At 41.1% G+C, this 24,034-nt stretch overlaps 1 protein-coding gene across 1 annotated transcript in view; it reads right to left on the minus strand.

The window, feature by feature from the left end:
- Positions 1-14,275: 14,275 nt before the first annotated feature.
- Positions 14,276-24,034, minus strand: part of NOP14 (NOP14 nucleolar protein) — a 52,444-nt gene continuing 42,685 nt past the window's right edge. Inside the window, exons 14-18 of the mRNA XM_075930837.2 lie at positions 21,836-21,995; positions 18,529-18,676; positions 17,243-17,361; positions 15,005-15,160; positions 14,276-14,597 (exon numbers count right to left, since the gene is read on the minus strand). Of these exons, the coding sequence (XP_075786952.2) occupies positions 14,498-14,597; positions 15,005-15,160; positions 17,243-17,361; positions 18,529-18,676; positions 21,836-21,995 (683 nt within the window). The 3' untranslated portion in view covers positions 14,276-14,497. The remainder of the gene's footprint in view (positions 14,598-15,004; positions 15,161-17,242; positions 17,362-18,528; positions 18,677-21,835; positions 21,996-24,034) is intronic.

Raw genomic sequence — 24,034 nt, forward strand, 5'->3', positions numbered from 1 at the left:
ACCTCTGAGTTGCAGCTGCCAAATGCAATGCCGTTTATATGAAAACCATTGATAATATAGAAACCCTCTGACATAGTTATGTTAGCCCCTTTTTACAGTAGGAAAAATGGAAGCAGAAGTTGATATCCTCAAGGCCATCGAGTTATTGGAGATGCAATTGAAATGCAGAAGTTTCTGATTTCTAATTCTGAGCTCAAACATTTCTCTCTTGCAGTAGCCTTGTCTACCTAGGGAAGCTTGTAAACATTTCATTTTGTTACCCACTAGTTCAGCTCCAACATCAGAAGCAAACTTGGAAGCCCTGGTATAAATAGCTGATGCTGGGGTTCAACGCATCAGACAATCCAGCATGAACTTAGTAGACACAGTGCTTAGAAGCCTCCTGTCTACACAAGACCTGTTGCTACTACCACTGTTAGCTTCAGTAGGAAGTATTTGTGAAATTTCTCTAGTGTAATCAAGGCTAACAGAACATAACCTTAGAGAGACCATATGTGTGTATTCTTGTTAAGAAAAAAGTTGTATCTCTTCCAAATAAACTCTGGATACTGAAATGTGCAGATTGTTCTGACAGAACACAAGAAAAAAATAAATAAAATTAAGGTGGCTGAATAAGGGCATATCCATGCTGGTGTCATGCAGCATAGCTGAATTGACTTCACTCACTGGAGCTGTGCAGATTTACAGCTGTGCAGCTGAGCTGAAGATCCGGTCCAGTGCCACTTTCAGAGTTTCATTTTTAAATTTAATGTCTAGGAAAGAGAATTTTGTGACAATTTTTCACATCTAGACTGCCACAGCCAATTCACTCAGCCTGTTTCCCATCAGCTCATGTTGTTACCAAACTTTGGCACCACTGCTTGTCTACTCTCTTTTAATCTGGCCCAACTTTTTACCCCCTTGGCCCATTCATATATATACTGTTTGTCATTTGGTATTTGTATGAATAGTACCCTATTAAATTAGATTATGGATGGTCAAGCACAAGACTGAAAGTCAGGAGTATTGAATTATATTTTCAGTTCTGCCTCAGACTTTTGCGTGTGACCTTTGGCAAGTCATTCTCTGTGTGTGTCTCAGTATCTACTATTTGCAAAATGAGAATAATACCTATCTTACATGTTGCAAGATTTAATTAATTAATATTGGTAAAGCAATCTGTGATCCTCAGAACAAGAAGAAAATAGGGTTTTTTTTTGCCACATCCTGAATTAGTTTCTGCTTTTGTTTCTCAACTTAGGTTTCACACCTCCCTGTTCAGAATTCTCCGTTCTCTTTTCAGAAGTACTTTTGTACTTCCATGTCAAATTGTGTTTCTCACAGGCAAATGATAGTACTACTGCAAGACACAGGAAAGTTACAAAGCAAAAACCTTGCAAAAAGGCACCTTGTTTAAATAAGATAAAAGACAAGTAAGTTAGCACCATGCTAAAAACCAGAAGTAAGACATTTTTATTGTTCTTAAGAAAGCTTTTTTATCATTATTATTTTTGGCTGGGGTCAAGTTTTAACACGTGGTTTATTTAAAGAAAGCACGGATAACAGCTGCACAGTGAAGTAGATCCTGAGTTGCATTCTACTTACCTGTCTGTATAGAGACAGCTAAACTTGTAATTGGCACGGTATTTTCTAGCCCCTTAATCAATGATACTCCTGAATCACAAGTACCTCTTTAATGCATCTCCAGCAGCCCTTTGCAGCGCATGATATTAACATTATTATTCAGTCAGGATGCTTTTACTATATTATTAACCAATTAAGTTATCAATTGGCACTAAGTTATTAATATATTTGCTGTAAGAATACCTCACCATACTGTTTAAATAGTAATAGTGCAATTTACTATATATTTTCGAGTTTGTCTGACCAAGAACCCCTCCTAAATGGTAAGAGCTAGGACCACCAAATTCAGTAGACAGCTTACTCTTAACATAACTTAAAGCAGAGTAAGGGTTTGGTTGTGCCAGAAAATGGGATTGCTTATCATAAAGCAGACAATCACCAAATCAAGTACAGTTCTCAAAACTGACATAACTGAGTGACTGTTGAAAGAGACTGAAACAAGACGAGCCAGAAAAATAGGATGAACCTGGAATAGAATTGCAACACAATAAAAACGTACAGAAAAGAGATAAAACAGAAATTTGGAGTAGTGTTCTGTTTTGGCACAGCTATATGAATGCTTAAGATTTGAAAACTAAAAGACAGTGTTATTGGAAACCAAATTGACTATAGCCCTTTTTTGTTAAAACATAGTGAATGATAAGAGTTTATAAGAATGAAGAAAAAAATACACTTCATGAAATTCCCATTTTAAAAAGTTTACTAATATTTTAACAAAAATAACACTGTATTTTTGAAAAATATGATCATTTCAATAAAACATGTATATTTTCCTTTTATTTAAAAAAACGGAATTAAGGCCAGTGTAATGCCATGTAAATCTGCTAGCAATAAATAAAACAATGAATTCACACTACTGTGGCTCTTTTGGGTAATGTTGACCACTAATTTGGCTCCTGAACCAGTGAGGTTTGGCTGTGTCTAGACTGGCCAGTTTTTCCAGAAAATCGGCCGCTTTTCCGGAAAAACTTGCCAGCTGTCTACACTGGCCGCTTGAATTTCCGCAAAAGCACTGACTTCCTACTGTAAGAAATCAGTGCTTCTTGCGGAAATACTATTCTGCTCCCGTTCAGGCAAAAGTCCCTTTTACGCAAAACTTTTGTGCAAAAGGGCCAGTGTAGACAGCTCAGATTTGTTTTCCGCAAAAAAGCCACGATCATGAAAATGGCGATCGGAGCTTTTTTGTGGAAAAGCATCCATGCCAATCTAGACGCTTTGTTCCGAAAATGCTTTTAACAGAAAACTTTTTCATTAAAAGCATTTCCGGAAAATCATGCCAATCTAGATGCAGCCTTCATGTATTACTACCCTAAATGATATAGATAAAATGCTAAGTGTTAGCCAAACACCTTCCCCACAGATCATCCCCTCTGCCCATGAATTGGCCATTTGAAAAGCTGTATCTTAGATTTTAGGCATAAGTTATGATGTCACCATCCAGTTCTCCAAAGTTCACCAAAATCCTCAATGAAAGGAGGGAAGTTGTGACCTGTAAAGTAAAAAATAAAGAGAAATTATATTTTAAACATAAAATGTATATGAAGCTGCCTGTAGACATCAATTATTTTTCATTGTTCATCATACTTATTAAAGTAACGCTTATAGGGAGTCAACCATGAATAGACCCTCATTGTGCTAAGGATAATCACATACAGCCCCTGCTCCCATAATCTTACTTTCTAGCTAGACAAGATGGACACAAAGCAGAGGAAATGCATAGAGCGTACAAATAATATGAATGTGATGGTGCAATAAGCTCAGGAGTCCAGGACTAGGCCCCAAATATCATGTTGGTTAGTTTGGTTATTTGCATTTGTCCAGTTTGGTTATATAAGGAGGGGATTAGCTAGAATGGGGGAAAGAAAGGAGGGACTGGAGATGATCAACAGAGCCATCCTTAGGCATATGCAAAATACACAGTTGCATAGGGCACCACTACATTTGGGACATCACTGTGCCCCAAATTAAGTAGTGCCCTATGCTGCATATGCCTAGTGTGTCCAAGAACTGTGCCAGCCCAAACCCCCACCTTCCAGCTCCAGTTCCACCTCTTGCCCCAGGCGGCCCAATCCTCTGGCCCCGGCTCTGCTTCTCAGCCCCCCCATCCCTCTCCTCTGCCTTCTGGTTCTGGTGGCTCAAAACCCTGGGCCCCTGCTCCACCTCCCGGCCCCAGAGGCCCAATACCCCAGACCTCACGGCTCCTGCTCCACCTCCTGGCAGCTGAATCCCTCAACCTCCCACCCGGACTCTGACCACTTCTCATCCCCAGCAGTCAGGAGCAGCCCGTCCATATAGGCGAACTAGGCGGTCACCTAGGGCGCCAAGTTAAATGGGGGGCCAAATGGTGTCACAATATCATTGAGGAGTTTGGAGGTGGGGGCGCCGATTGCATGGTTCGCCTAGGGCGCCAGTTGCTGGCAGCTAGTCCAGGGCCGCCCCTGCCAGCAGTCCAATCCCTCAGCCCAACTTCCAGCCCTGGTGACCAAATCCCCCAGTCCCCATTCCCTGCTGTGACCATGCCCCCATTTCTGACGGCCCCAATCCCCTGGTCTCCTGCTTCACCTACCAGCACATGTGGTCCCAATCCTCCACTTCCTGCTCTGCCTCCCAGCCCACAGCTCGGACAGGCTGCATCTTTCTCCCTTTTCTACCTGTTCCCCCCACTGGTCTCCCTGCCCACAGCCCTCTCTGCAGAGCTGCTGCCCTGCTTCTTGGCAGAGGATGGAGGGTGCAGGTGCTCAGGCCAGGTAGGGTACCAGAAGTCATAAGGCCGGCCCTCACTGAGGAGGAAGAACTGGAATAATCTGCTGAGCAGCACAGGCATGAGATAAAATTTTGAGTTAACACTGAGGAAAGCACTCTGCTTACACTGCTCTCTTCACCTGCTGTGCTATCTTCAGTATCTGTCTGGCTCTTCCCAGCAATGTCTTTCCATTAGGATACATTCCAGGAGAGAAGGTGGTATGTCATATGGTTTCTGGTATCCCAGAGGGAGACTCCCCTGCAAGTTCTGGGTCTGAAGAGCACTGGATCAGGGAGCTGTTCCAGCTGGGACCCATTTTACCCTGCCCCACCCAATGCAGAAGTCGTAATAAAGAAAGCAAACAGAAATATTTATGATTGACAGTTTCCTTTCACAAGAAAGGAACTGTGGATCACAGATTGCTACACAGCTTGCTCTGCTATGAGTTTGCTAAATAGCAGCAGTTAGTTGTGGCTTTGATTAACTGATAATTTTCAGTCAGATGGACACCACTAGAAACATAAAAAGGTCCTTGTGAAAGACCAGTAAGCAGCTTTCATAATATTCGCCTTTCTTTGAAAACATTAAGACATTGCTACTTTTCAGACTGAGAGGGTTTCAATAGGCTGATATCTGCACCAGCTTATTTAATGCTTGACAAAATCCAACTTCATATAGCATTCAGCTTGCCAAAATCAAACAGCGAGCAATTAGGAATAGATTTATAGTGCTTTGTCATAGCATGGCTGATTTTAAATAAGAAAGGACCTAGGCATGAAATGGAAGTCTAAATCTACACCAAGTTTAGCAGTATGGAGTCTGAAAGGATTTTTGTCCTCTTCAAAGGCAATACAATACCATCAGTGGTTTGGATTTATGCCCATCAGAATTCTGGCAAGTATTTACATTCTCTCAACAATTGTTTGCATTTATTCTCCAGCAGATTAGCTTTGGAGGAGTTAGTCTAAACATCAGGATTAATCTGCCCACATGCAGTGTTTTGAGATTCAGTTGTTTAGATGTGTGGTTCATTACCCAGACTGAAAAATGAGAAGAGTGGACTTCATACCAGCTATTGATCATGGATAAGATTCCTTATTATAGTTATTTATTATTTGTATTGGGATAGCTCCTAAGAACCTCAGTCATTGACCAGCATCCTATTTTACTAGGCAATGTGCAGATGCAGAACAAAAAGATCATCCCTGTCCCAAAATGTTGACACTTATAAGACAAGAGACAAATGGATACAGACAGAAAGATGGGGAGCAGAAGAAAAAAAGGTCTTACCAGTTAATAGAGAATTAGGGATATTCTGTAAAATAATTCTACAGAATAAAGAAGACTTTAATTTAAAGTATTTTGTGATGGGGTCAGGCCAGAGGGTTACAAGAAAGTAACAGAAAGCGGGTATAATAGCCCCAGGTTAAACAAACTCGTATCTCTGATAACCAAAGGTCTACCCCGGTTAGAATCAGCTAGCCTCACTTGAGACAGTTAGGTTAATTAAGACACCTGGAGGCTATCTAGAACCCGCTACAATCAGTTGAGACAGTTGGGTTTGCTTGGGACACCTGGAGCCAATTAAGGATGGGCTGGAACTGGTTAAAAGATTGCCTTTCAGTTAGTTTAGTGGGAAGAGGCACAGGTGGGAACCTTGTAAGCACTAAGGTGAGGAAAGAGGCTTGTGGAATAACCCCTTTGTACCTGGGAAGTCTAAGGAAGCTAAATCCTTACTAGAGGGGAAGAGACTGTTAAGAAATCTAGTCTGTTGCCTCCATGTCTAGAGAGGCTACTAGTGATTAAGATTTTCCCCCTCTGCTATGTCAATTATGAGAGTGGCTAAATCAGACTATGCATTGCCCCTGATGTTAGAGTGAGAGCTGCAGTGAATCACTGAGGTGAGCAATTAGACTAGGAGTAGCTGTTTTTCCCAGACAAGGAGAGAAAATATCTAGCCTGCTGCTATCCAGAAGTAGTGGCCCCACTGTGTCCTTTGAAATAATGAAGTATTATAAGGGGGTGCTAAATAGAGTGATCAGGATTTAAGAAAAAGCTAATGTAAGGAACAGTTGGTACTGAGTCAGGCCGCAAGTTCTAGATTGTAGGAAGAGAGGCAGCATGGTGGGGAGAAGTTTTCTAGCTTCAGTGAACCTTGACAATATAAACTGATGACCAAGAGCTAGTTCCTGTACCATTCAAGTCAAAGGGGAGCCTTGCAGCTGATTTCAGGACCAAGCCCCAAGAAAAACATGAATTTCTCTTATTTATTTCAAGGGAGTGTTCTGTTTGAAGCTGATCTAGTTCAGTGACCCTCTTCACAGAAATTGAAACAGAGTGCAAATGATTCAGTGAGGTTTGAATTCTGTATCATTGGAAGTGTGTTGCCTGGAATAACAAGATCAGGAGACATAATCCTGTCTATTAGCTTCCTAAACCTTCAAACAAATCAAATCCACAGTCCTGTTCTGTTCCCCTCCAGGCTGCTTCTGTTCCTACAGTCTGAAACTCCTGGCCTGGTTCAATACCAACTCACTCTACACTGGCCTTTTCTTTAATCCTGACCACTCCATTCCACACTCCCCTTGAACACTTCATTTCAGAGGAACTCCAGAAAAAGTGTATGAGAATTTCCTCATGACCAGAACCATCTATGCCAAAAGTTAATTTTATGAATTTTTCCCCCACAAAATGTTTAAATAAATAGCATCACTGGCCTCATTGCCACAGGTCTTCAGATACTAAGATGATACTTCAGTATACAAAACCTAGATAGACTAGAATAGTATTCTAAAAAAAACCTTATCTACACATTGGTTGTTTCAATTTCTGCTTATATTTGCTTAGCTCTGATTTTATAGGGTTGCCAGGTGTCCGGTATTGACCTGGACAGTCTGGTATTTTCACCTCCTGTCTGGTAAAAAAATTCAGAAAATACCAGACACCTAAAATGTCCAGTATTTTCTGATTTTTTTCCCTGCCAAGAGGTGAAAATACCGGACACCTGGCAACCCTACGACACTCTCAGCAACTGGGCCCAATCCTCCCCCGCTTACCTGGTTCTACAGGGAAGCTGCTTTCTGGCTCTGATCAAGAAAACAAGATGGCTGCTGGCAAAAAGCCTTAAGATTTTTCTTAAAGGGGCCATACTGTTTTAATGCTGTTTTATTTATTTATTTATTTTGCTTTACTCTCGGGGTCCTTTTTTTTCCCAACAACTTTGGTCTCCCCGCCTATTTGTTCCTCAACAGAATTTTTTCCCCAGTGTTCCACAGTGGGGTGTGGAAGTGTTCGGTATTTTTGGCTAAACCATCTGGCAACCCTATCTGATAATACAAAAGCATTTGCACTGCTGGATAAACGTCAGCACTCTAGGCTTCTATTCTTGTCATTCTCACACTTGCCAGTGACAGAGTTAAACTGTTTAGTTAATAGAGTTCTGAGACTTTAACCAAGGACTATCCTGAAGAATGAAGTACAGTTGTGGTGACTTGAGTCAGCTTCTGGCAGCCAGCTCAGGAATCTCTCTGAAGGACTTCACTGGCATGTATGCAAATAACCACTCAAATGAACAACACTGGGGGAACATTAGTCTTGAAATAGAAAATAAGAAAAACAAGGCAATTTACAGCTGAATATGAAATATTGGCTGCAGCATAACAACCCCCTCCCTCAGTCCAAGAAATTAGGCTGTGGACAGTGATATAGCAATGGGTGGGCCTGCATGGGCCATGGCTCACCCACTTATCATCCAGGCTCACCTACTCCCTTTCTCAGCTTTGCCCTTGCCCAATTCCACCCACCCAGTGTTCCTGCCGAGGTTGAAGTGTGGGTCTTGCCCTGCTCTTTCCTTCCAGTTCTCCAGCTGCAGAGCCTAGCTGTGGCCTTGTCCTGTTCCTGCCACCTGCTGCTCTTGCCAGACAGCAGCATTGGTGCATGGGGCTTGTAAACCCCCAACCCTGCTTCCCGGCAGGAATGTTGGGCATGTGCAGCAGGGCAAGTGCTCAGACACCATTCTAGGGACCCCTTCCATCCCATCCCACTCTCTCCAAGGCTGGTTGGTGGGAGGCAGCCCGATCTCTCTTGTCCCCCTCCCCTCCTCATTGCCCACCCATCTGAAGTTAGGGCCCGCCCAAGTATCCCCTTCTGGCTATGCCACTGACAGAGAGCTGATATACAGTAGGTAAACCTTGCCACTATTTTGTTCAGACAAGAGTAGCTGCAACAGTGCTACCAATAATGCCTGGTCTGGGGTAGATCAGGAGTAGGCATTTTGACCATGGTCTCTAGTGCTATTCAAATGTTAGCCAAGGAGTTAAGGGTCTATAGGTCCTGTTGTACTCTCTTTTTTGCAATAATGTTCACAGAACAACTCTGCTGTTGCTCCACAGCCCGTGGGGTTTGCAGGAGGAAAATAGTTGTCCCTCTCTAATCTCTGCAAAGCACAAACATTGCAGAGGGGACAGGTTTCACAGCATGGAGTCCTTTTACATATATTCTATTTACACGTTTCATAGATGTCCAACATACTTGAGCTATGCAATTCTCTACTGTGTTCATGGGACTGCCATTGGAACAGTGCTCAAATTCAGAATTTGGTCAGAAACAGGCAAGATGATGTCACAAAACTATAGTTTTCTGTAGAATCAGGCAAAAGGCAGAGCTGAATGAGCGAGATGAAATCTCTTATTCACTAAAAGTTATTGTAATATCTGAAGCATCACACAAAATGTCTCTCCTAATAAACTGCCCTCCACAGAAATTTTGTGGTTTTGCAAGTTTATCTCCTTTTTAAATGTGCACTTCCTTCCTTTTATTGTTAGCTATCTTAGCCTTAACCCTGGTTTAATCTGCAGTTCTCAGCACTGTTAATACTTATAGAATGGCTTTCTACCACAGTACTAATTTAACCCAAATGTAGTCCTACATGCTGAATGAATGCTTCACAATGGAATTGAATGAGGCTGCCAAACTCTGACTCATAAAAGCCCTCTGCCAGTGTTCACTCCAACTCTATCAACAGCCGCTCCTGCTTTTACTCAGAAACCTTTTCTTCGTCTCTTAACAGCTCCTCCTGCTTCCCTTTAGCGATCAGTTCTTTCCCCCACACTTACGTCCTATATTTCTGCCTTCTTTCTGCACCTCCCCACAGTTGATAGTGGTACAAATTTGCCAACAAAACAACATCAAAAAGACCTGTGGCAGTGAATCTCAGAACACAGATCAACTGACTTGGGCTTACACTGTGGGGCTAAAAATAGCAGCATGCTTGTGTTTTGGAACCCAGGCTCTAACGCAGTAGTCTCCAAACTTTTTAACCACAAGATTACTTTTTCATTTTAAGTGCAATGTGAGATCTACCTCAAACCCAAATACCCTTGCCCCACTTCTTTCCCGCCCCTATTCCATCCCTTCCCCAAGACCTAGGATTACGAGGTAGACCCCGCCAAAAAAATGGACACACTTGATCATGTGTGGGGGGGGAGAGGGGCAGGGCAGGAAGCAGAGCTGGGGGGGCTGCGGGGCTGGCTGGGAGGAACTGGGGGGGAGCTGGGAGGAAGGGGGGCAGGAAGCAGAGCTGGTGGTGGGGGGAGGGGTGCAGCCACAGACCGCAGCCAGAGTCCAAGGGGCCACGCCCCCGGCAGGTACTCCCTTGAGTTGCTAGTAGAAGCTGGGGAAGGGGAGTGGCTGGTAGCCACTCCCGTTGCCAGGCTTCTGCATGCAGCCAGCTGGAAGGCGGGGCTGTGATTGGCACTGGGAGCCTCTGGTCCAGTGCAGAAGCTGGGCGGGGAGAGTGGCTGGGAGTCCCAGCCCGTCCCTCCCCCCAGCTTTTGCACACGACCACAGGCTCCTAGCGCCAATCGTGGCCCTGCCTCCAAGTCGCTCCCCTGCCAGGCTTCCATCCGGCACCTAGCCGGGAATTCAGAAAATACCACACATTGCACATGTCCGGTATTTTCTGAATTTTTCTACCAGACGATAGAAAACTGGACACCTGGCAACCTACCAAGACCTCACCCTGCCCCTTTACCCTCCTTCCTCCCCAAACCTCATTCGCTTTCACCAGGTTGGGGAAGTGGATTGGGGTGTAGACTCTGGTCTTGGGCCAAAAGGTTCAGAGTCTGGGAGGGGCTCTGCACTTACTCCAGGATGGTGGATTGGGGTCCAGGAAGGATTTCAGAGTGCAAGCTCTAGGAAGGAGTTTGACTGCAGGGGAACTCATGTCTGGGGCAAGAGGTTGGGTACAGGAGGGGATTCAGGACTGGGACATGGATTCAGGATGCAGGCTCTGTCTGGGTACCACTAAACTGAGACAGCTTTTGCGTGGTGGAACAGTGGGGTTAAGGCAGGCTTAATCCTGCTCTGGCTCTGTCCCATTCCTGAAAGCAGCTGGCATGTACAACAGTGACTCCATGGTGCCATGTGCTGCCCCTCAGCTACAGGCACTGATTCCACAGCTTCTACTGGGCACCGTTCCCCATTACTGATCAATGGGAGCTGCAGGAGTGGTGTTTGCAGGCAAGGACAGTGTGTGAAGACTCCCTGCTCTGCCATTCCCAGGGGCTGCAGGGACATGCCAGCCAATTCCAGGAGCAGCAATTACCATAGGGATAATTATTCCAGCCATAACAGGTTAGGCATTTTAGAACTCATTACTCAAAGAATTAAATTTAAGCATGAGAGAGAAATGAAAAGTATGAAATTCACAGACCAGTCAAAAACCAAAAATAACACTCTTTGCAAGCAGTAATAGTAACAACCACCACCCACGTATGTGTTGGGTCAGGAGATGAAAGTGAAGGACAGCTGCTTTTGTAGAAAAACTTGCCAGCTGTCTATACTGGCCGCTTGAATTTCTGCAAGAACACTAATGATCTCATGTAAGAAATCAGTGCTTCTTGTGGAAATACTATGCTGCTCCCATTCGGGCAAAAGTCCTTTTGCACAAAAGGGCCAGTGTAGACAGCTCAGATTTGTTTTGCACAAAAGCGTGTCTAGATTGGCATGGACGCTTTTCTGCAAAAAGTGCTTTTGCGGAAAAGCGTCCATGCCAATCTAGACGCTCTTTTCCACAAATGCTTTTAACAGAAAACTTTTCTGTTAAAAGCATTTGCGGAAAATCATGCCAGTCTGTACGTAGCCTGTGTGTGCGAGTGACAGATTTGCATTGCCAAGCTCCTTCCATTCCCTTCTGTGTGGAGATAGGGTACAGTAGTGGTGGGAGGAAGGACATGCTGACATCAGCACCCTGCCTCTTCTCCCTCCCACAGCCTGAACGGGAGGGTCGTAGGGGGGCAGCTCCAAGGCAGAGAGCAGAAGCATCGGGGGGGGGGAGGGGGGGCAACTGAAGTGCCAGCACGTGATAGCTTTCTGGCCAAACCAGTCAGGATCACCTGTCAGAGGCTCCAAGATCTACTGGTAGATCCTGATCTACTGGTTGGTGACCACTGCTCCAGAGGGAACCCAGACATCTACCCAGGTATTTTTAGCCCTGTTGTTTTTTGATGGTTTATTTTACTGTGTAGGACCCAGAGTGGCTGGTATGTGTGGTACCTGTTTCTCCAGCAGCAAGATTGCACGTAAGAGAGAAAACCAGAGCTAGAAGCTGCCTTTTCTACCTTTGCTGTTCTTTCTTGCGTGTGTTTGAGATGTTTTGTTTTCTAGAAAATGAGATTGGATTTTATTTACAACTACAACAATGATAGTTCCTGACCATCTCAACTGTCTTTCTCTTTCCCAAAGGAGCAGTTATTACCATCTAAGACTGCCAGACAAGGAGGGTCAGTATCATTAAAAACAAGTTTCAGAAAGGTAGCCATGTTAGTCCGTTTGAGCAAAAACAAGTCTGGTGGCATCCTATAGGCCAACTAATTGATCAGGACATAAGCATCTGACAAAGTGAGCTGTAGCTCACAAAAGCTTACATCCTAACAAATTTGTTAGTCTTTACGGTGCCACCAGACTGCTTGCTGTCACTCTTCACAGCTAAACAGAAAGGGAAAAGAGATGTTAAAGTAAAAACCTTACTTAATAAACTACATTTTAAATGCTTTAACATTTTTCCTCTTCTGTATATTTATTAAAGGGTTAAAAGGACTTTTAATCATGTTTACACTATGATACTAAGCAGGCTGAGGTCTCTTTATACAAAACTTTAATACTGTTTAATGTTGGACAGTTTCAGGGCCATGTTAACATCTTTGATTTCTTGTGTTTATTTAGGTGGAATAAAAGGGACCAAACACTGAGGATGAGATTCTGTGCCTTTGCTAGATTATCTCATTCAATTGTGACTCAGGCTATCCATTCTCTCATCTGCAAGACATGCTCAATTGTTTCCCCCCCCCCCCCGAACTGGGCTCCTCCTCCCAGATTTCCCTGGCAATATCAAGGATGCCACAGGGGAGGCACTCGTATAATAAGTCAGAGGTGAAAATGGATGGATGGATGAGGCCATACAACTGTAAATATGTACATAGTATTTTAAAATAACTTCGCCCTCACAGTCTGATTAGGAGCCAAAGAACTGCAATACAACAAAGAGGGCTGTGTGATTTCTTTTTGCTTCTTGATAAGCAGTATGGGGGGAATCAGGATCAAAGTTTGTGTTTGGTTGGGGAGTTTAATTTCATTGTTACCCACCAGTCTTGGGAGTATCTTTTTTCCCTTTTGCAGCCTGCCCTTACCTTGGTATTTCCAGTGAGGGCTGCCCTAAGCATACCAGGTCACAACCATCATTGATAAAAATCCTGCAGGACCACTGTTGACATCACCTGTGCAACAATATCTTTCTGTATAATAGCTGAGTACAGAATCTTGGAAAAATTGTCAGATTTTTAAAAGGAGATGTTTACGTGTAGGGAGATCCATTCTGCATTTGAAATACTATTGTAACAAGCATGGAATAAATATGTAGATAGAAAGAAAAGGATTGTATAGAGGGATCTATGGTTAGAATCTGGCCTTCCAATTGGAACTTAAGCCCTGATCCAGCAAAGCATTTCTCATATGAGTAACCTCACGTGAGTGGGCCTAGGGGAACAATGCTATGAATGAAACATGCAAAAATAGAAGCCAGCTCCCTCTTCCACTGCATTGCTGGTGCTACAGGGCTAGCAGTAAGTGTGAAACAGTAAATATTCACAGTCTCAATTCATTAAATACCCAGAAATTGAGGAAAGAGTTGCCATTTTTACATAGATACTTTTCAACAGAGATCCTTGAGGGTTCTTAAGAATGCAAAATAAGTCTTTGTGATGAATGCTGGGATATTGATCCAATTCAGGCAACCAACTTTGCATTGTGAAACAGGGGTGAAATATTTGTTGTTTCTCCACAACTGTAGCTGATGGAATACATTGTCAGTAGTAACTGAACTTGTTTTGTTATAAAATATACAAAAATGATTTAAAGATGTAGCTGTGAGCTTAATCAGACAGTTCTGAAGATGCTGAGCTAGTCTGTTTAACTGACCCTTGTTACATGGAGTATCAGAATGGCAAATTGAGGCCAACATTAAGATTCAATACATATGAAGCAAATGTCAACAATTATTGAACTGATAATGGATGCTGGGCTTTAACCAGATACTGTCAACAAACTAATTCTATTAAGCCCTAAAGAACAGGAATTACACTTTTCTGAAGCCAATGGCTAATTAAAACATTACTGCCTGATCTTCAGTATTATAAATCTATGATGCTAATTCAATGTGAGAAATTTTGCAATATCAAAAATACATAAGTCTATGCCTGTTACTTGATTATATTTAGAATAGCTATGCGATGCACCATATTATGGACTCTCAGAATTGGTCAGCAATTCTTGTCAAGAATGCACAATCTGTACAATTTTCTGAATGCTTATTCAGCCGACTATTTTTCAATAATATACTAAGTACACAAAAAACAAAAGGCTGTTATCTTTATTTATCACATTAAAAATACAGATAATTCTTCACAACCAACTAATCAATTTATCAGAATCCTTTTTCAGACTATTCTTAAAAGGCACGTTTTCCAAAAAAGGAGTGTACCTAGATATAAATCACCTCAAAACCCATGAGAACATTTTTATTTTCAGGTACAATATAAAACGTTCCAGCGTTTCTTTTTGTAGAATGTCACTGTCTTAATTTTTAAACTTCTTCCGCTTCATTGCTTTCCATTCACCTTCCTGGGTAGCAAGGCTATTGAAAAGATGTTTCACTTTTCTTTTTCTGTCAGAATCCCTATAAAAACAAAAGTATGTTTAAACCTTTATTCTGACATCATCAGGTAAAACAGGCAAAATAATATGCGTGGATTTAAATATTTATAAAAAGCTAAATTTTTGAAACACCAACCTCTGCTGCAGTTTAAGTTAAAATATTATAGGTATGGTACTTAGAAATATGTATTATGTTACTATATGAAAGAAACAGCAAAATTCCAACACATTTAAAATAGGGAGGATGATAAGTAATGAACATCAGGTGTAACTGACTTCAAGTCATGTAGTAGTTTCTATCAAATTGTCAGAAAGCTGTTTTGGCCTCAACATACGGTTGGCCAACATGACAGTCTTGATGAAGACCAAAATTGAAAATCGGCCAGCATACAGAGTAACCAATGGCTGTTAGAAACAATCATATTTTACCTTTCCATAATTTCTGAAAGCTGCATTCTAGCAAGGAACTGGTTATCTTTGCGGATTTCCCGAACAGCTCCTTTAAATTCACGTTTGTGTTTGTGAATCAGCCTCCTTCTTTCCTGCTCCTCTTTGCTGCCTCCCTGTTTTCTCCCAAACTCCAGGCTGAAATCATAATGTGCACGTATGAACAAGCATAAAATATTACGTCAGGTATATGCTTCTATACTTCACAGGGTCTAGTTTTTAAATAGAATATCAAGAAGTAGCATCTATCTCTTTATACATTCCTATGGCAACTCTCAGCACCAAGAACTTACCAGTCTCAGCTATAATTACATATTTATAGGATACCACAATAAAAGCATTTGACAACCTTACATAATTTAGAATAAGAGCAGATAACATTTTTTATAGAGCCAATACACAACAAGCTTCCACACACAGCAATATATTCAGATGTATAAAGGCTAAGACAACCATATTAGCTCACTAAAACCAGGTCAGCATCCATAGCTAGTGAAAAACCTGGATAAGAATGGAGTCTCCCAATGTGTTTTAAGGTTAATATTTCTCCTGATAAATTCAGCAAATAGCCAGAAAGTGTTTAGGATGAAAGTAAATGGTGGAACAGAGGCAGTCTCCTGAGTAACTGAGACCAACAGATAAGATAGTTTAGGAAAGTAATTAGTGTGTCCGTTTGGAAGTGATTCAGCAGCCAATGCAGAGTATTGGTGTAATATGCCCTTGCTACCCGAGTCAGAGTGCAACTGCATTCAGTATTAATACAAGCTAAGGATGTTAAATATCAAGTAATTTACTAGTCAAGTAGTCAATGGAATTTCCATCGACTAGTCGATAGGCACTTCTGCATTCTTCCTTTGAAATGTACAAAAGCCCCTGCAGGGGAAGTCTTGCTGACTCTGGGCTGCACGTGGTGTGCTAGCTTTGAAATGTACTTGAGTCCCCAGCAGGGACTCTTGTGTATTTCAAAGCAGAAGCGCCCTCATGGGGCCCAGGGTTAGCTGGGGACTCCCCAGCTGATCTCAGACTCCGCACAGCATTTCTGTGGAACCTGAAGTCAGCTGGGGACTCTCCAGTGACCCAGGGCTCTGTGCACTGCACCGGAACCCGGGATTAGCTGGGGAGTCCCAAGCTAACCCTGGGCTCCACGCAAATGTCACAGCAGTGTTTTAAAGGGGCAGCGCCGCACAGAGCCTAGGTTCAGCTATGCGGCACTGCCGTTTTGAAGTACCTTTTCTCTCCTCCCCTCCCCCCCACTTTGCTGCCTCTATCTGATGGGGGAGAAGGGGGGAAGGGAATCAACTAGTTGACTTGACTATCCAATAAGCATTTGCTTATCGGATAGTCAACTAGTCCTTAACATCCTTAGTACAAGCTACCAAATACTTTCAAACTTAACTGCAAGTACAATCAGGATGTGGCTATAATCTAGCTCAGAACACAAAAAGATACATATGATGTGCATGGAGTAAGGTCTGTATGTGACAGGAAGGTGTAAAATCTGTTGATCAGACCAAGATAACATGTTTCTGGCCACTGTTGCAATCTGGGAATCCTGGAAAACTGAGAAGCCAAGACAGGCCCAGTGCAAAATTAAGAACTAGTTTAAAGCAGATACCCAGATTGTGTTTTATGTTTTGTTGGAGGTCAGATCAAATGCTCATAATGTTCCCTTCTGGCATTAAAGATCTATGAACCTATTAGGGAGAAATGAATATGAAAGCTAGGAATAGCCTCCAGATCCTTTTTTCTAGTCCTATATTCTAAGGCTATGTCTACATTGCGCATTCTTGCGCAAGAAGATATGCGAATGAGGCATGGTGATGAATATCGCCATCTCATTTGCATACCTAATGAGCTGCCATTTTTGCGCAAGGGGCTTTTGCGCAAGAAGGAGCAGTCTATACTGCTCCTTCTTATGCAAAACTCCCCTCTTGCGCAAGTGCCTTTCTGCCTAAGAGACGTAGCCTAATGGTAAAACCAGACAATACTTCCTCCATTTCTCAGGCTCGCTTATTGGGGTAGGTCATTCTTTTGTGCTATGTACACCTAATGTAGGAGAGGCAATTCCATTCTCCTTGTTTTTCCTACTTTCCAGAAGCTCTGCTTGGAAATTTAGGAAAGAATGATTACAAGCCTTTACCTGAAGCCTATCATCACACTATCTCAATGCCTAACTGGCAGTTTTGCTTTCTTCATTTCTATAATGATTAAGGTACTTACACTTTTACTATTTTGGGGGTGTACAGTTTCAATGGCACAGGCTTTTTTTTCTCACACACCAATGGCATATAGTGTTTTTCTTTGTCCTCTATCTCTTTCAGAGCATTTTGATGCAACTCCTGGAAAAGTAAATGAGTTTAGGATTTGAAAAGCTAATCAAAAGATATCACATTTTACAAACCAGTTATTAGCTGTCTCAAGAATGATGTTTTCCTAGCTAAGGGATCCTCAACAAAGTGTCTTCTCTCCTAGTAAAATCAGAGTTAACATTTAGGTTATTTGATAGTCCTGAAGAGTTTTAAGCCTTCAGGCCTGGCTACTTTCAAAAGGCTCTCTCAGCTCTACAAGAGGTGCTGTGATGGACAGCAGGAAGGATCTGTGGTCAAAGAAATAAAAGGCCAGGTTGGTGTGACTGAGAAGCAATAGACTAAACCTATTTGAACTCAGCTCCTGTCTCTCAACTTAAAACTCTAAGGCTGAATATTCATTGCCTCAGGGTTACATTTTGTGACTCTAACATGGCATTTCCATGCCATCTACATTAATCTTATTTGCTAAAATATTTCATGCTGTGCCTTCTGCTTGACAGGGTGTTACTGCGAAGTAAGAGGGTCCATCCTCACTGAATGCAGAGGAGAGTCAGGCTACATTCAGATCATTTTGAGCTTCAATTTCTAGAAAGGAAAGAATGAACTAACTTTTACTGATAAAAGCGGACAAATATTTATACTGGTTTTACTAAAGCACCAGTGCCCGTGTGAACTGTTACTTTATTTGATATATTTGTTTGATATACCAGTGACTTACAGATTCATACAAGATCCTCAGAAACAGTAACCCTGCCAGAATGCTATTCCTATGAAAGGAGCTACCCACAAAGTGGGTTCAGCTGCATCACAAAAAATCTATCCAAATATTATGTAACACTCCAACTTTTCCACAGAAAAAATGATCTAGTCTTCAATGGTCTAAGAGCTTGTCTATATACCAGTTAAGTACACAACAAGCTGAGGCATGAATTTACAGCATAACAGTAGTAGATTAATGTGTTGAGAACGTTTACAATACAGCAGCAGGGACCACCTAGGTATTTGGTGTGTGGCAGAGGAATGCATCACATATTTATACCCCTGCTTTCTGAAAATCAAACCCTAAAAAACTACCAAGCTTGGCCTTTGATTTTTTTTCATGTTTAAATTAGCTTTACATTTTTTGTTAGCGCACACTTAAGATATCAGAATTTACTAATTTCTGCATTAGCAAATTGGTTTTGGAAGAACATTTACCTGCAGTTGTTTAGGGTATTCACTCACTGGTATGTGTTCTGTAAGTAGTACTCTGATGGGTAGCATTATCTCATGGAAGGATGACAAAGATCCATAGAGAGATGCACATTTCTTAATAAGATCCAAACATACGGCTAGACATGATAACCTGTTAAGAGAGATGTACACAGCTATATTAAAAACTCATATGCAATTATTTTACTGCATAATTAGAATATGCAGATGGAAGTTTTAAGAACTTAAAACTAAACAAATTATAGGCAGGGCTGATAGTGCCACATATTTTAATGAAACATGTCAGGCATCCATAATGAAATCTTGTTTTCTGCTTCTTGTACCTTTGTTGGGGCTGAAATTTTCTCTTTTTTTTTTCTGCATACCTCAGTCTGAATTTTTGATTGGGAAAATTTTGACCAAATACGTTCAGTCATTTTCATGAATAAGGCTAAAAAAATATCTTGATCTGCCCATGGTAAAATATTCTGGGAACCTTGTGTTTGAAAATTAATATCCTCATGCTTTGGAGCAGGCACTTAAAATTTGGCAGGGATGGTTTATGTGTCAGGAAAATTCAACCAAATCTGGCCAAGTTATGGAAGAGAATGGAAGCATGGAAGAGAAAACGGTCTAATTTGAATACAGAAGGAATAGTAGTAGGACTAAGGGAAGAAAAAGGAGTAAATTGGAATAAGAAGTCGGTGTGTAACAAGGATTGCAGAGATGGCGAGGGCTGGAACTGGTTGGGCAAAAAGATTGGGACTAGAAATCCACATAGGAAATGGTATGAGTGACAGGTGCCTAAGGTGGTTGGGAGATGGGGTGGGTGTGCTTAGGACTAGGAAACAGAGCATATGGATGGTCAATGGGGTGGGGAGTGGAAAGGAAGGGTAACAGATACAATTTGGAGCAAGGATGACAGGGAAAGACCTAAGACTTGCTGTGCAAAGACATTAAGACTGGAAGACAGTGAATGGGGGACAAATAGACAAGGGGATGGAATGATGGGACACAAGATGGGGAGGGCTCTGAGTTACTACAAAGAATTCTTTTCTAGGTATCCACCTAGACTTGATGAGGGGAGGAAGAAAACAAAACACGAGGGGTGAGGGAGAGAGGAAATTGATGGGAAGGGGAAGGGCCGGGTTGCCTTGCACCCCCCCCCCCCCCAGGAATTTCTTCGCACTCCCCAGATTCTGAACCCATGGCCTAGAAGGTCTGACCCACATGTTCAGGGTCTAACTGCCTGCCACATTTGGGGATGGAAAGGAATTTCACCCTAGATAAGTGGGGGAGGGGGGAGGGAGAATAGACAAAAGAGTCTCTGTTTGCTAGAGCAGAGGATTTCAACCACAGGGGGTCATCCAGAGGGTACATGAACTCATCTAAATATTTGGCTAGTTTTGCAAGCTACATAAAAAGCACTAGTGAAGTAATTATAAACTACAATGTCATACAATGATTTGTTTATAAAGCTTTTATATTACAAAGTGAAATGTAAGTACCATATTTATATTTAAATTGATTTATTTTACAATTGTATGTAAAAATGAGAGTCAGCAATTTTTCAGTGATAGTGTGTTGTGACACTTGTGTATTTTTATTATGGATGTAAAATTCTGTTTAATTAGTTAATCGGTTAACCAATTAAATGAGGGTGGGCTGGCTGAAGGGCAGACAGGAGCTGTAGTGGAATGCCCCGACTGGGCCTGCAATGCTTGAGCGCTCCTACTTGAGATGCACCAGGCCTGCTGTGGATGGGGGCTGCTTTGGCTAGGTTGGAGTGCCCCTCTGCCCGCAGCAGGCAGGGGGGCGCTCTAGATGCCACCAGCTAACCATAACCAGTAAACCATTCATATCACAGTCACACCAGAGCACATTTCTCTCCTGAGCCAGGGATTGAATTGCAAGATTAAGGTTCACTATTCCTTTATTCAGTACTTACCTGTGATGCCTATTGGCAAAGGGCATGTTTCAGGGTTGTATAGTGAAGGGGCTGTTAACTTTAGGACACCTACATTATTTTTTGCAGATGTTGAAAGATGCATAGTGAATGACTGCAAGGGACTACAGGAGGAGAAAGGTCAGTTTCATAGCTAAAACAGGTGTATCCTGACCTGGACAACTGGATTCTATCCCTGCCCCTGCTTAGTAGTACTAACCAAGTCTCTTAAATATAGAGCTGTTCAAAAAATGTTAATGAAACATTTTCCCTCTGAATTTGTCATAACTGAAACATGCAACTATCAATTTTGTCAAGATTCTCCTTGAAACCATGGAAGGTTTCTGACAGAACCCTGCCTACTTTCTAGCCGTCTTGCCTGCCCTGCTCATCAGCACCCTGGGGTTCTAATGCTAAAATCTGAAACCTCAAAATACTATACAAAATGAAATTACCGATTTCTGGCCAGTGATGCTTAAATCAAACTTCTCATGAGTGATCAGTAAATGTTGTGTTCCTCATTTACTGTGTAATTGTCTTGATAATCTGAAATCTGATCTGCAGCTATACTGAGTCCTCACAACTGCAACTGAAGTCAGTAGATGCTAAGCTTTGAACATATGAAGTGCTAAGTCCCAGGAATCTCAAATCAGACCCCCCCAAACTAGAAGAAACCTTTGGACCTTAAATCTCCAAGCCTTAGTTCTCTGCCTATAAAATGGGGATAATATCACTCCTCGCCTCACAAGGATTTTGTGAAGATACATTCACGGACATTTGCGAAGCACAGAGATACTATAGTGATGAGTGCCACAGAAAAGTCTAAGAGAAAATTAATAATTCTGTCTTTAGAGCATGATGTGAATAGTGTACAGTAAATAAGGCCTATGTCCACACAATGTAACTGAACAATGAATCCTAATGTATGCCCACAACTGGGACGAATTACAGATCCACAGGCCATCTTATCTCTTGTAACTTCTGAGCACTTGATCTTGCAATCTTAACCATGTTCTTTTGATGTAGTTATTTTTGTGTGTAATCAAGATTTATTTACTGCTTAAGGGCCTGACCCTTCAAAATGTTTAGCGACCCTTGTGAAGTGCCGACAATCCTCAAATCTCACTGAAACCAACCAAATTGGGGGTGCTTAGCTCCCCAGAATCTGCTATTTGACCACTTTGCAGCATCAGGACTTAAGAATTGTATATTTCATTAATATGTAACAAGAACCATATCATGAAAATAATTGATTACTACTGTACACCCTCAGTTTTCATCCTAGAAAGTAACATGCCTGACAGTATACTGTCACTGAAGTTGCAAAATAAATAACTTGAATTTTTCCCCTATATATTGTTCACATACCTGAAATGATTCATTTCTGTTTTGCTGCTTTCCTTTAACCTAGTCACAATACTGAGTGGCAGATTTTGTTTTTGCCAGGTCTCCATATTCTTCTTATCACAGACCAAAAGTAATTCTGAATTTTTTCCTCCTGATCGGAAAGGATGCACTAAAGTATAGCCTAAAAGCAAAGTTATAACAGTATATACAGATTAGTTATCAACATAAAAACTTAATCTTAGGACAGGAAAAAGTTGATTTATAGAAAATGTGTAGTTTTATAAAGATCCTTTATTAAAATTAAACTATTTCATATATACACAATGGTAATCTTTTTACAGAAAAATTAGGTCAGCAGTAAAGGCAGTAAGTAAGAGAGAGCGAAGACGGTGGCACCCGTGGCGGTTATAATAAGAGATCAGCTAGGAAAGGGAATTTGCAATGCAGCAAGGACAGTGGTTTCAGGAAAAGTTTCACTGCTAGGGGAGAATCAGGAAGGTTAATTTGATGTGGTTATCATCTAAAAAACTGGGATGAAATGGTATTTACCTGATAAAAAACACTCGTGACAAAGTCATAGTTTTTACTGGCTAGCGAAAAAATAATTAGCTCCACTTAAAGGTATTTTCTAGTCTAGTTAATCTGTTTTGTTAATGCATACTGGACTACAATTTATTTTAGTTACTGTGTCAAATTATTGCCTTATGTAATCAGAGATTCATGGATTTTATTTATACAATCTTAAATGAAAGTAAAACTGCGGTAGGTATAATAAGAATATATGCACACTGGAATTTTGATTTGGTATTTTCTCAAGGAAGTTATATATTCCATGACCAATTTCCATTTTCAATATTTTATATAAAGAAAAGTTTAATATATTTGATCATATGAAAATGACAATAATGCAGATTGTAGGCTAGAAGCATTAAGTAATCAGAAGCATGCACAATTGCAGACTACCAGTTCAGGACCATTTGGTCATACAGCATTCTGAAGCTGAAAGTCAACTTTGACACAGCAGAAAGACCAGAACTGTTCCTCAGGTCTGAATGGATGTACCCAATTTTTTTTGTAATTGTTCTATGGTTGCTGAGCTTGCTAGATAATGATGCAATTCTTTTTCCTAGTTTCCTGGTTTAAACTGGTTTCTAGGCATAATTTGCTAGCACCCAGTCCTAAATAAGCTTGCTCTGGGAAATGGCCAAAAATGATAAAGAAAAATAAATTACACATCTGTGAAACTAGCATGTTTTTAAGCCCAGGAGGCTTAGAATGGAGCTCTTTTCAAAATCTTTTAGCGACAAAAATAAAAATAATATATATATTGAAATTCATGCAAATGGCTCTTTATGGGTAGGCATGAAGAAAGTCTCTTACCTAAAAGTACAAAGATGACTCAGGAGGTCAAGATAAATGAAGTTTCGATTTTATAGCCCCAATCCTACAAATGCTCATGTATATGCTTAACTTTACTACTGTAACAAGTATCAGTAAGTCAATGGGACTACTCAGGGTAGTGAGATAAAGCATGTGCACAAATGCCCACAGGATCAGGGCCTAAATGTTTAAATTATACTTATCTACTCTATTTCTAAGAGCATTTATTCTACTTGCATGTTTGATCAATGTTACCAAAGGCTACCTACCAAAAAATGACATCTCTCCCCCCAAAAAAAACAATGGATTTTTTTTAAAGGGGAACATTTTTTTCTAAAGCATTAAGTAGAGCTGAACCTCAATTTGAGACATCATCACTCAGTCTTTTTTAAGGATCTGTTGTTCCACAACACTTCCTCACATGGAAGGCACATAGATCAGGCCCTCAACTTGAAAATAATGGAGTAATATTAAATTATATTACTAATTATTAAAAATAAACATTAAAGAATGTATTGATATGATAGCATATCAATATGTATCACAATAACAGGTGTAAAATATCCTGTGTCAACAGATACCCAAGATGCCAGGAAGTCAAATGATTAGATATTTGGCAGGTACATGCCAAAGCCATATTGAATTGCACAGAAAGTATCTTAGCAGCTCTAATGTGAATTTCTAAAATATGATTGAATTTTTGTATATATGCTTCAATTACCAATACAATGTTTAAAGAATTAAAATATCTCTTGCAGAAATTCTGATAGTCTACATGTAAATAACTACTATCTTTATAGGTAAGTGTCACTTTACCACACAGACACTTTAGGCAACTTT

This window comes from Pelodiscus sinensis, chromosome 4, assembly GCF_052426305.1.
Source record: "Pelodiscus sinensis isolate ZL-2025 chromosome 4, ASM5242630v1, whole genome shotgun sequence".
Taxonomy (NCBI): domain Eukaryota; kingdom Metazoa; phylum Chordata; order Testudines; family Trionychidae; genus Pelodiscus; species Pelodiscus sinensis.